Genomic DNA, 12,353 nt, shown 5'->3' on the forward strand with positions numbered 1-12,353 from the left:
TTAAGTGCATGAAGATCATGAATCATTCTGACACTAGATGGAGATGCCCCCAGACCTACCTACCAGCCAACCCTTCTGCAAAGGGTTTATGCCTCTGTTCTAACATGTGCCGGCTTGAAGCCTGGTAAGCAGGACTTTACTTCTGAATAGCTGAGTGGTTCTTCCTCTGGTTTCAAAGGGAATTTGGTATTTTTTGCATCTGTTGCCATGTTTCCTGGTGTTAGAAACAGAAGCTGTGCAGGAGTTCAGAGTCAATGGCTTTGCAATCCTGCTCTTGAGAGCGAGCTGGCCTATAGGCTGTCATATCACAGCTCAGGATGCTAGAGGTTACATTTACTTTATTTATTTGTACTAAAGTAGCACCCAGAAGACCCAACAGAGATCAGGGTCCCATTGTGCTGGGCATTGTGCCAAAGCATAGGCCATGTCTATACGTATAGTGCATGCCCGTGGTGAAGACGTGCTAAGCTGCTGGGAGAGACCTGTCCTGTCATTAAAAAAAAAAAAAAAAGATACCTCCATGAGTGGCATAAGCTATATACTTATGAGCTTCTCCCACTGACATAGCGCTGTGCACACAAAAGCTTACGTAGGTGTAACTTATGTTGCTCAGGAGGTTGCAATATTCACACCGCTGAGAGACATACGTTTTGCCAACACAGGCTGTAGTGTAAACGTAGCCTAAGAAACAGTCCCTGCCCTGAAGAGCTCACAATCTAAAGAGACAAGACGTAGGAGGAGAAACAAGCACAGAGAGGAAAAGTGACTTACTCAAAGGCACACAGCAAGTTAGTGGCAGGGTTGGGCCCAGAACCTCTGTTCTCATAGCTTGGTGCAGCACCCTAGCCACTAGATCAAGCTATTCTGATAGTTCTCTGTGTGGGGCTCCCCTTTGGAGCTGGAGAGAAGCCAAGGAAGTTGTCCGGGGTTCTGCATTATTATGGGGGAGTGAAGATTCTCTAAGACGGTGTCACTTGTCCCAAACATCCTGGGGGTGCCATAGGCCATTTATTCCAGACCCAAGTAGTTCTGCTGGCAAGCAGCCTTTCCTCTAGGGCTATCCCTAGGCGTTGATGTTTTACCTACTCCTCTTACCATTATCCACAAAAGCTAAGGACAGATCAGATTGTCACACCCAGGGCTTATGTTGACATTAAACCTCTGATCCAATCCTTAACTCGTATTACATGTACACATTTCACTCATGCCTGTGCTAACCCAGGGGCTGGGGGGAACTAGATTTATGACTAAAAAAAAAAAAAAGCACCTATCCCACAATAACTAGATGTTAAACAGAGAACTGCCCAAGGCCAAGATATGGAGCCCTAGGAAAGCACAGGCAAAGTCCACTTGGATGACATTACGTTACTCCCAGCCTATGAGTTTTGCTGCCTATATAAAAGGTATTTATAGGGTGCCAGTCATGACAGGCAAGGAGCTACTTCTGTGGCGTACAAAGGCACAGCCCTGTCCCTCCAGTTCATTGAGGCAGCAGCAGAGTCAGTTGGGGTCTGCTCCCCGATTGTGTCACATGGGGGACGTTTGTGTCTGGTTCTAGTTCTTTAGCAGGATGTGCCCACAGTGCACATGGTACCTTGAAGACTTTAATCTGGCAGCTGGCAGAATGCAAGTGCTCAGTGTACTCCCCATTCTCATTCTCTTTGAAGGTGTCGATCTGGACTCGGAAGGGCACTCCCTTTTCGCCGCCATGTTTCCTCATGGTGAACTCCGTGCTGATACAGTGAACCTGAGAAGAGTCACCCAAGGAGGGTCATCATTAGTAGAGCTCTAGTTTTGCGGAACAAGAACATGCCTGGTAAACATTCAAGGAAAAATATTCCCCCTGAAGTCTCACACTCAGCTGGACGCATGTTCCTGGGCAGCATCCCAGTGAGATGCATGCACTGCAGGGCTGAGATGGAAATGCATCGGATAGCATGAACATTAAGGAGTTAAAGAGACACCAGCAGAAGTGTGTGTGCGCGGGGGGGGGGGGGGGAATTCACTTTCCACCCACAAGATTTCCAACCTACTATTGTTACAAATGATGCCCCAAGATCATTAAAACTAAAAGCAGTTTGCAAACCCCACCCATGCTTTTTCCAGTTTATTCCTTCTAGGCCCAAAGGACCAGATTTTCAAAGATATTTAGGCACCCAGTGGGATTTTCAAAGTGACTAAGCAAGTTAGGCACTCGAGTCCTATCAATTTCAATAGGAATTAGGCAACGAGCTAGCTTATGTGCTTTCAAAAATCCCATTAGGTGCCTAAATACCCTTGACAAGTTGGCCCAAATGCACAGGTAATTTCACTGTTTTATAGCTAGTCAGAGGCACTTCCTATTTCATACAGTAACAAGACAATGCCACCCTCATGCATTGCTCTAGGGGGAGTTCTTGTGCAGATCCTTCCCCAGCCCCTGTAAAACCCAGCTGGCTGCTGTTTCTGAGTATTGACCCAGGAAAGAGCCCCTTTTCCCAGGACAACTTCTCCCCTTCCCTGGGTTGCTGCAAAGGAGCAGCAGGAGCCGGATGTTCCCCACAACTCCTGGCTTACCTGGATGAACACTGAAGTCCTCTTTGAAGGATCCCAGAGAAACTCCACTGTATTTAGTTGCGTTGGATTTGCCCTGGGGTCAATTATACCCACAGACATCGGGATATCTGTGGAAGCAGAAAACACACTTTGAGGGCAAGCACAAGGCAGAAAGTGGGGGAGGGATAGCTCAGTGGTTTGAGCATTGGCCTGCTAAACCCAGGGTTGAGAGTTCAATTCTTGAGGGGACCACTTAGGAATCTGGGGCAAAAATCAGTATTTAGTCCTGCTAGTGAAGGCAGGGGGCTGGACTTGATGACCCTTCAGGGTCCCTTCCAGTTCTATGGGATAGGTATATCTCCATTTATTTGATAAAGTGTCCCTGACCCTCTGGATATACGAGCACAGGTACAGTGACAGAGGCATCATCTCTATTTCACTTGCCCTGCAGCAACCAGAGCAGAGTGAATTTCTTGAGGAAGTTCAGTGTGCAAGAAATCAAGGGACCGAGGAGCTCGGCTAGAGCCCCATATAGTTCAGGCAGATGCTGTGGAAGCTCCCCCACTTCCAGCCTCCTAGACTGCCAGGTAGTGGTGGCAAGGGAGACAGAGAGCAATATGGAGGCCACAGCTAGGTGAAGATGTGTCTTACAGTAGTGTGAAGGCTTCTGCTGCGCAGGGGACATGGAACAAGGGATACTGAATGTTTTTACACCCTTTAATACCTACAGTGATGAGTCGGTCGCTTTTTTTTCCTGAAGGGCTAAGGGCGGGGAGGTCATATTCAAAACAGAACTGCCAGCTAAAGTCATGAGTCAATACTAAACACAGTAATTTGCCCTCTATTTTATGAGCAGCAAAGCATTATTATTCCCTCTTCTTGCCTATAAAAATAATTCTTGGGTTATTTAGAGCACAGAAGCTGTTTGGATCAGTGGGAATTGCATTAGTTAAGACAAACTACATGCAAATCTGTTCTCCATGCCCTATCCAGGCTACTGCAGACACTCACCTATATCCAATATCCTGTCCCCAGGCCTGTTCCACCTCCAGCCCTCAAGCTGCTGATGCTCCGTATACTGTAGCCGCCGGTCATGAAACACCACTCGAAATATACTCTAGAGGGAACAATCATAGAATATCAGGGTTGGAAGGGACCTCAGGAGGTCATCTAGTCCAACCCCCTGCTCAAAGCACCCTGTGGCCGGTCCTGCAACCACTAAGCAGCTCAATATCCCTCAGGCAGCGGGGGTTTCCCTGTGTCACCAGCTCAGTGAAAGAGCAGGAGGGAGAATATGGGAGACCTAGAGCCATCCACAGAAGCTGAAGGGGCAAAACAAAGAGTTAAACTAGGCCCTGTGACATGAGTGACAAGCCACCAAGTCAGCATTTCCTCTTATCCCAGCTCTTCCCTATCAGGGTGCTTGTGTGGAATGCTCCAAAGATCCGTTCAAAGATGGAATGAGGTGAAGCATTAGCTGTGGGGAAAAGGGGGTACTTTTACACAACGCAAAGTTCTCCTTCACCTCTATACCCCTCAGGAGGTGTGTGTAACCGCCACATTTTCTTTTTTTGGCACTAGACTGTTGTATCTTAGCCTGGGCCCGAGATCCTCAAGCATTAACAGCAGATTCTCTGCCAAGGGGGCGATGGAGTCTAGCTGGCTCGATTTTCCATAGGGCCTTTGGTTCTGGTGGAGCCCTGGAGAGACCAGCTAAGCCCACACCTGCTGGGGAGCACCTTGCGCAGGTTGGTGGCATTGAGTGCCTGAAAGCACCTATCAATCCCTATGCCCAGAGGACCATTCCGTGCAGACTGCCTGGTGCTCTGCTGCGCTGGCAGGGCGCCCTGTGTGAGGAAGTCTGTATAAAAAGGCCATTCGCCTTCTCGCTCACTTACCTTTACTAGTTTCCCATTTATCTCAGGCAGCTCCCCGATTTTCCTGTTATCCAGCATCCGGATCTCATACGACTGACCTAGGGAAGAGGCCTAACGACTGTTAGCTGCACATGGGTTTTTGCTCTTCTTCGGCATTTAATTTGCCATCTAATACAAGAGCGACAGAAGCGGCGAGAAGTGTAAGTGATATGCTGATCAGGGAGTGGATGAACACTGGCCAAGGGAGAGGGACCTGTTGGGATGTTAGCTCCTGTCCTTCCTCGTGAACCAAGATGGAGCTTTCTAGGAATTACCCACACTAACAAAGCTCATCTACTTGCAAACTAAGAATATGAGAAGAAACCCATTACATGTTGGCTTAACGGGGTTACCGGCAGCTATCCTGATCTTTCCAAAATCCCACCTATGGAGGTGACTGGAATTTATAGAGTCAGACTGTAAGGTCAGAAGGGACCATCATGATCACCTGGTCTGACCTCCTGCGCATCGCAGGCCACAGAACCTCACCCACTCCTCCAAGAGAATACACACGCTGAAGAATTTCCTAGAATTTCCAATATGCTTGCTCTAACTTACTTCCTCTTACGGCCAGTCACAAGAACATGTGCTGGCAGCCAGGTGAGCAAAGCCCCAGTAAGGAGAAAGGGGTATGCTCCTGAGGCAGGAAGTAGGATCAGGAGATGCATTTGTAGCACAATCTGCTTTAGGCTACCAAGATTGTCTATAATGTCTGTAAGATGTAGTGTACCTGTTGCTATAGACACTAACCAGTCCTATGCTAGTCTTGGTTTAAGAACTGCAAAGGTTAGCGGTAGGTTCTCTGCCAATCAGCCTGTGGGGTTTAGATAGCTCAATTTTCCTTCGGACTTTTGGTTGTGGTGGAACCTTGGGGAAACCACCTGCTGGGGTAGAGAGAAATGAGGTGAAAAGGGCTGGGTGCCTCGAAGCAGCTTGGGTTTTAGTACAAAGATGGTTTACATTTGAAGGTTTGAAGGGTGAACGTTCTTAGGAGTATGTTAAGAAAGTCAGACCCTTAATAAATAAATATATGTGACCCATGTAGCTGCCCTCCAGCAGTACAGAAAAGCCTCACCTTGATTGAGATAGGTGAGTGTTTCGTCATGGAGTTTCACTGCAGGGGATGTGGCTGCACACAGAACGTATTGAAAAGGCAGGATCTTGTTTTCGTTGTCGGGAGGCAAACTTGATTCTTCCTGTTTGAATATGGGCAGGGCTAGAACATCACTGCAACAGAGATTTGTCAGTCAGGTTGGTTTTGGCTCCGACTGCACAGAGATGTCATTTTAATATTTCACTCCTCACCCCCCCTCCCCCGCCCCACTCTAACACCCATCTTCAGGCTGTACAAAAAGGGCATAAAGCAAGCAATTCCAAACAGCACCCAAAGACTGATTCCTGCAAGATTTTATCATCATCCTCCTCCCTGCACTTCTAAATATGATCATTCCCTGCTTCAAACATCATCAGTTTGTGGCTTAAATGCCGAGACAGCCTCTTTAACAGCAGGCCTATTTTACTACCTTTATACCCCACGGCACACAAGTAACATTGCGGCGCACAATCTCCCAAGTTGGGAAGATGGGTAAGTGAACAAAGACATTACTGTCATACTGCAAAATGATCAATCACCCCCTTGACCCTCAGGAGCCATAGGTAACCACCTCCACAGCCGCAACATCCACCCCCCTGCACCTATCCACAGCCCGAACTGGGTCTCCAATTGCACCAGCCTCCAGTGACTGGTTTGTTTTATAAGCCATGGTGCAACTAATTTGGTAACACTGAGCTTGCATGAGCTTTGAGGAAGCAATCACTGGTAATGCCTCAGCATGCTGCTCCTGGAAAGGTCACTTTGTGCTGACCCCTGTTTAAAACAAGAACTATGTACATATATACACACACACACGTACGTGTATATCAGGTTGGGCTGATTTAAATCACAGATTCCAATCATGATTCAAAAATCAGCAACCAGGAACCCTTGATTTAAACCCATTTTAATCGTGTTTCGCATTTTTACTTTTTAATAACTTTCCTAAAGACAAACTGATTCTCATTGGTTGGTAACCATTACACTGTATTGATTTGCAACTAAATATAGCCTTCACACTATATTTGGTACTTTCTGCTAGCCAGAAAAACAACACAATCTATACACATTTATTAAGCACCTGTGTAGCCTAACATACCTTTAATTTAAATTTTGAAGTTTTTACATTTTTATAGCATTAGAAAACGGTGAATGGTGCATTTCTTATTTACCAGATGATTAGTGTCTAACTGCATTTAGATGGAAATTAAAATTTTCTTTTGGAGCATTTTTAACTGAAGTCTAAACTTGTTTTTATTAATTAAATAAGACCACTTTAAATGTGCTGGATAGGCAAGAAAACTTTTGATCAAATATGTTTTGCATTTAAAACAAACTGATTTATTAAACAAAATAAGTACTATCTGTAGTTAGTTAACTGAATTGTTTCCGATCACCATGTCTTTTAAGATCTTAGAACTAGTAGATCTCATCCTTTCACACCTTGTTTCTATTCATAGATTGGAAGAGGGAAAACAAATTTCCCTGCTTTTTCAACTCCCAGTTGGTTTCTCAACCAAAAATAAACTAGTCGTTGAACTGAACTAGCTGAATAAACTGAAGGGAAGAAAATACTCTCTCTGTACCTGCAGAAGAGGCCACTGCTGCCTACAGCTGGTTTAGCACTCAAACTGCCACCAGGTCAATGAAACTTCAAAACTTCAGCACCAAACACATACTGCTTGAATTTAATTTCAATAATTAATAGATTGCAGTAAATTTAAGGCTTGAACACAGCTTGCCAATTTCAATTTTAAATAGGTTTACTTTTAAAAAGAAAAAAGTGTCTTTAAATTTTAAAAAGTTTTTTTTAAATAACTGATTTTTATCCATCCTGATTTTTTATTTTAAAACATATAACATGCATGCAAAAGGCACGTCCTATAGCAAATCATTAACTTTCAAGGAAGTGACCTATGTCATAGCTCCAGCATCAAGTTTGTCCTTCCATTAGCTCAAAAAGTTAGATAAATTCTTGCTTCTGTGTTCAGCTCTGTGCATACTGATAGCGGTCTCCATCTGACAGGCTGAGGACTGAATTTTTCAAGGAAGAATGTCGAGATAGGTTGTAAAAGGAGCCGTGCTTGGTCACAAACCACTCCCCAACCCTGACACCTGCTGCAGGCAGCATTTTTTCAAAAGCTAGACGGTTTGCTAGGTTACCTTGGGGGTGGGAGCGATGGGAAAGGCAGGGATGATTCACCTCGCCTTTCCCTCAGGGCCCGGCTTCTCATCCCTCTCTGCCCCTTGGGCTGCTGACGCCTACCCTATCCCTCACTGGGAGACCTGAGTAAAGTCAATCCCTTTCAAATTCAGAGCCATTACTGCTATGTTAAAATAAAAAACAGCCAACAAGAGCTATGGTAACATGAATACAAACCCTAGAATGTGCTCCTTGGAGCAGGGACCACGCCTTCGTCTGGGTTTGTGCAGCACCTAGCACAAGGCCCCAATCTAGATCTACTGGGAGCACTAAACAATAGAAATGCTGCACAACAAATCACCAACCCATCTTCGCCAACTAATCAGCCATGTGAGTGAATGGTACCATCATGCTTTTGGGAGCTTTGGGTATTTGTAGAGTCCTGCGCGGAGACAACATTTATACCTGCAAACATGGTCTGCGTGTATAAAGAAGATCTCTGCAGATTTGCAGGGCTCTAGGCATTTGAACTCCTACATCCAGGTAAGCAAGCATGTCCAGGAGTCACCAGAAGAGAAAATTCTCCCACCGAGCTGCCATGGAGATGGAGCAGCTTCTATGGAATCGAGGATGGCACCCCAACCAGATATCCCTTCTGGACAGATAATGGGCAGATTTTTCACAGTGACGATAACCAATCTTTGGAACAAATTACCAAGGGTTGTGGTGGATTCTCCATCACAAGAAATTTCAAAAATCAAGAACTGATGGTTTTTCTGAGCGATATGCTTTGGGTTCAAGCACAGCTACTGAACCTGAAGCAGGAATTAATTTACGAGAAGTCGTAGGGCCCTGTGTTACACAGGTAGCCAGACTAGACCAACACAATGGTTCCTTTTGACCTTAAAACAAAACGAAAACAAGCCTGCAGCACCTTCCATTAGCTAGTGATATTTCTCAGCACCCTTAACTCCACTAGAGATGATTTAAACTCCCATTAGTAGAAATGACGAGTAAATCATTATTAGATCATCTATTTCTACACCTCGTTTGTCATTGGCTATTTACAAATGTGGTTTGCCTCAGATGCCACTGCAAGGGGATGGGTCATTGGAGGGGCGCTAAAGCAACACGCCCTAGAGACCTTTTCCAACAGTCCCACAACCTATCATGATCTGGGTACACAGATTTATAATAAGCCAAGGATTCTCCCCACTATCAATAATTTCCAAGTAGGACCCCACAAGGGGTACCAAGGTAGGTATCCTAAGTCCCAATGAATTTAAACAGGCCAACTCCCTAGAGCAGTGGTTTTCAAACTGTGGGTTGCGACCCAGTACTGGGTTGTGGAATGGAAGGCACTGGGTCGCGGCGGCTCTGGTCAGCATCGCCGACCGGGCCGTTAAAAGTCCCGTTGGCAGTGCTGCCCGGCTAACGCAGGTTAGTCCTTGCCTGTTCCGACACCGTGCTGCGCCCTGGAAGTGGCCAGCGGCAGGTCCGGATCCTGGCGGGGGGGGAGGGGAGTGCCACGGGGCTCCGCACGTTGCCCCCGCCCCGAACACTGGCTCCACACGGCCAATGGGAGCTGGGGGGGTGGGAACGGTGCCTGCAGCGAGAGCAGTACAGCACCATTTGTGAACCTCCACCTAGGAGCTGGACCTGCAGCTGTCCACGGTGCCTGAGCACCCCTGCTGTGTCACTGACTCGGAGTTGCCTGAGATAAGCCCGCACCCCAATCCCCTGCCCCAGCCCAGAGCCCCCTCCCACACCCCAACCCCCTGCCCCAGCCCAGAGCCCCCTCCCACACCTTGAACCCCTCATTCCCAGCCCCAACCTGCAGCCCGCACCCCAATCCCCTGCCCCAGCCCTGACCCCCTCCCACACCCCAACCCCCTGCCCCAGCCCAGAGCCCCCTCCCACACCTTGAACCCCTCATTCCCAGCCCCAACCTGCAGCCCTCCCCCCACCCTCTGCCCCAGCCCTGAGCTCCTCCCACCCCCATCCCCCGCTCCATTGGGTCGCAGGCATCAACAATTTTCTTCAACTTGGTCGCCCAAAAAAAAGTTTGAAAACCACTGCCCTAAGGCCTTGTCAGCACACAAAAGGTGTATGCATTACTAACTGCAGCAGCATATGTGCCCCTAGCAGAGATGCAGTTATACTGCTATCAGAGTGCTGGTAAACTAGTATAGTTTATTCCCTTTCCCATATGGGAATAAGCTATATTGGTAAAACTGCATTCACGCTAGGGGTTGTACTGGTAGAATTATTATCGGGGGGGTGGGGGGAGGAGGAGAATACACCCTTAATGGGAAGAGTTCTACCACTACAAAAAACTGGTGTGTAAACCAGGGTTTAAGGCCCTCTAGAAAATCCCAGCTGACGTCTCTAACAGTCTCTCAGACTTCATCAGCTGTCAAGAGCACTGACAGGAGGGACGCTCTGGAGACCAGTGTTCAGAATTTGATACAGCGCTGAAGAAGCCTGACAATTCTTTACAAACATGTGGCTGTTACTGACGCGCACACACACAAATCATGATGCATTCGAGGTGGAGAGTGCTGAAGTGCAGCTATAATAGCGGAAGTTGTTTTTGTTTATTTTTTTTTTTTTTAAAAACGCTTCCGCCTTCAGTTCACTTCTGCCACTCAAGCCCTCTGCCAAACACCAGCTGCCCACCATGCAGTACACTGGTATCTCCAGGAATAGCACCTTACAGAGGAGATACTGCAATCAAGGCAGCAGCTGCTCAAAGCCTGGTCTATATGGAGTAGTCAACCAGCAGAGTTGTTGCAGAATAAACTGTTCTGGAATAGGACTAAGTGGGAATACTTTATTCTGGCACAAAAAAAAAAAAGTCACGCATTCCACAATAGCTCTTCCAGAAAGTTTCATTGCATAGGCAGGGCTTAAGAAAGAATGTTCTACGGGTCACATGAAGTCAAGTCTTACCAGACAATGAAAGAGGCAGAGCTCTTCTCACAAGACAGGGTGGTGGTGTTGTATAAACAGACAAACCCCTCACACCTAGCACTGGAGGAGACAAGGGAATTTCAATTTGCTAGATTAGCAAAGTAACCAGAAACTACTTTGCCCCAAGGGGAAGACTGGATGGAATGTGAGGCCCTATTCAGGCTAAGGTCACCGATACCATTACAAATATAGGGGGGGAAAAAACAGTCTAGACAGTTCAGAGCGAACACACACAGAGTCCATTTCCTGGTTAAGCAAAGTATTTCGGGTATTAAAATGTGTCACATTCACACAGACAAACTTGGGGATGAGAGTTTTTCCAGTGTAAAAATCTTGGATGCATTGCCCTTATTTTATTCTCTCCTTCGTCCATTATTTGCATTACAGAAATGCCCAGCTACCCAACCACGATCAAGGCTCCCATTGCACTGGCGTTGTATAAACACATAGTCAGACACAAAAACAACAAGTAGTACAGTGGCACCTTAAAGACTAACAGATTTATTTGGGCATAAGCTTCTGTGGGAAAAAAAACCACTTCTTCAGATGCATGGAGTGAAAGTTACAGGCATGATAGACTGATACATGACGAGAAGGGAGTTACCTCACAAGTGGAGAACCAGTGTTGACAGGGCCAATTCGATCAGGGTGGATGTAGTCCGCTCCCAATAACAGATGAGGAGGAGTCCCTATTCAAGCCCAAATTAATGGTGTTACATTTGCAAATGAAATTTAGTCCCTGTCCCCAGAGAATTTACAATCTAAATAGACAAGACAAAGGTTGGGGTGGGACTGGGGGGAAACTGAGGCAGAGAGAAGGGCAGTGACTTGCTCAAGGTTACACAGTCAATGTTGGAGTCAAGATGAAAACCAAGGTTGTCTCAGACTCCACGCCAATGCCACATAGCATCTCATCTGTAGAAGCCCCACTGTCAGATGCACCTCTTCCTTTGAATTACATTTTATTTAAAGAGTTTCCAAAACTTTGCTTCCATGCAAATATTGAGACCTTGCAATGGCTCACACACTTTCCTTAATCCTTGGGGGATGCAATAGTTTTTACTATTTAATGCTTCTTTCCAGTTTGCCCAGCATGCTGTTGACCACAAACATGAAACACACACCACCTCTTAGCACAGACATCCTACCCTGGCACAGACAAATCCCACATTAAGAGATTGCAGCTGTATGACACAAAGGTAATGAAATCAAAATAAAGCCCAGGCAAAGCCCAACCATTTGTATCGGTCTAGCTCAGTGTCCTCTATCTTGTCTCCAGTGCACTACGTGAATCTATCATCTGACACAACTGTAACTTTTGTCTAGTCTACAGTTCAAGAACGCCAGGATTTGTACCATAGGGAACAATCCTGCACCGGCAAGGAGACAGCTTGAATGATTTACGTTACTGACACATTTGACAAGCCGTGAACTATGCAAGTCAAAGTGCCTTCTCCACTATAACATTACATTTGAGACAAGTAACAAATCTACGCACACAGCCATAGTTAAACCTCCTTTTGGTCTCCCAGTACATCTCCTCTTATCGCTGCGTCTCAGCTTGCAACCTCCTTGGGGCAGACTGTCTATTTGGGTCTCATGTATGTAGTGTTGCTGTAGCAGCGTCAGTCCCAGGATATTAGACCCAAGGTGGGTGAGGTAATATCTTTTGTTGGACCAATGTCTGTGGGTG

The 12,353-nt window shown here is 46.4% G+C and overlaps 1 protein-coding gene across 4 annotated transcripts in view; it reads right to left on the reverse strand.

The window, feature by feature from the left end:
* The window catches only part of TFCP2 (transcription factor CP2), a 40,364-nt gene that overhangs the window by 14,054 nt on the left and 13,957 nt on the right, over window positions 1-12,353 (reverse strand). For all 4 annotated transcript variants that reach the window (XM_039514609.1, XM_039514606.1, XM_039514605.1 and 1 more), the window contains exons 2-6: window positions 5,527-5,678; window positions 4,434-4,510; window positions 3,547-3,652; window positions 2,557-2,663; window positions 1,595-1,747 (exon numbers count right to left, since the gene is read on the reverse strand). In XM_039514609.1, coding sequence (XP_039370543.1) covers window positions 1,595-1,747; window positions 2,557-2,663; window positions 3,547-3,652; window positions 4,434-4,490 — 423 coding nt within the window. In that variant the 5' untranslated portion in view covers window positions 4,491-4,510; window positions 5,527-5,678. The remainder of the gene's footprint in view (window positions 1-1,594; window positions 1,748-2,556; window positions 2,664-3,546; window positions 3,653-4,433; window positions 4,511-5,526; window positions 5,679-12,353) is intronic.

The sequence above is a fragment of the Mauremys reevesii genome, linkage group 25 (assembly GCF_016161935.1).
Source record: "Mauremys reevesii isolate NIE-2019 linkage group 25, ASM1616193v1, whole genome shotgun sequence".
NCBI lineage: Eukaryota > Metazoa > Chordata > Testudines > Geoemydidae > Mauremys > Mauremys reevesii.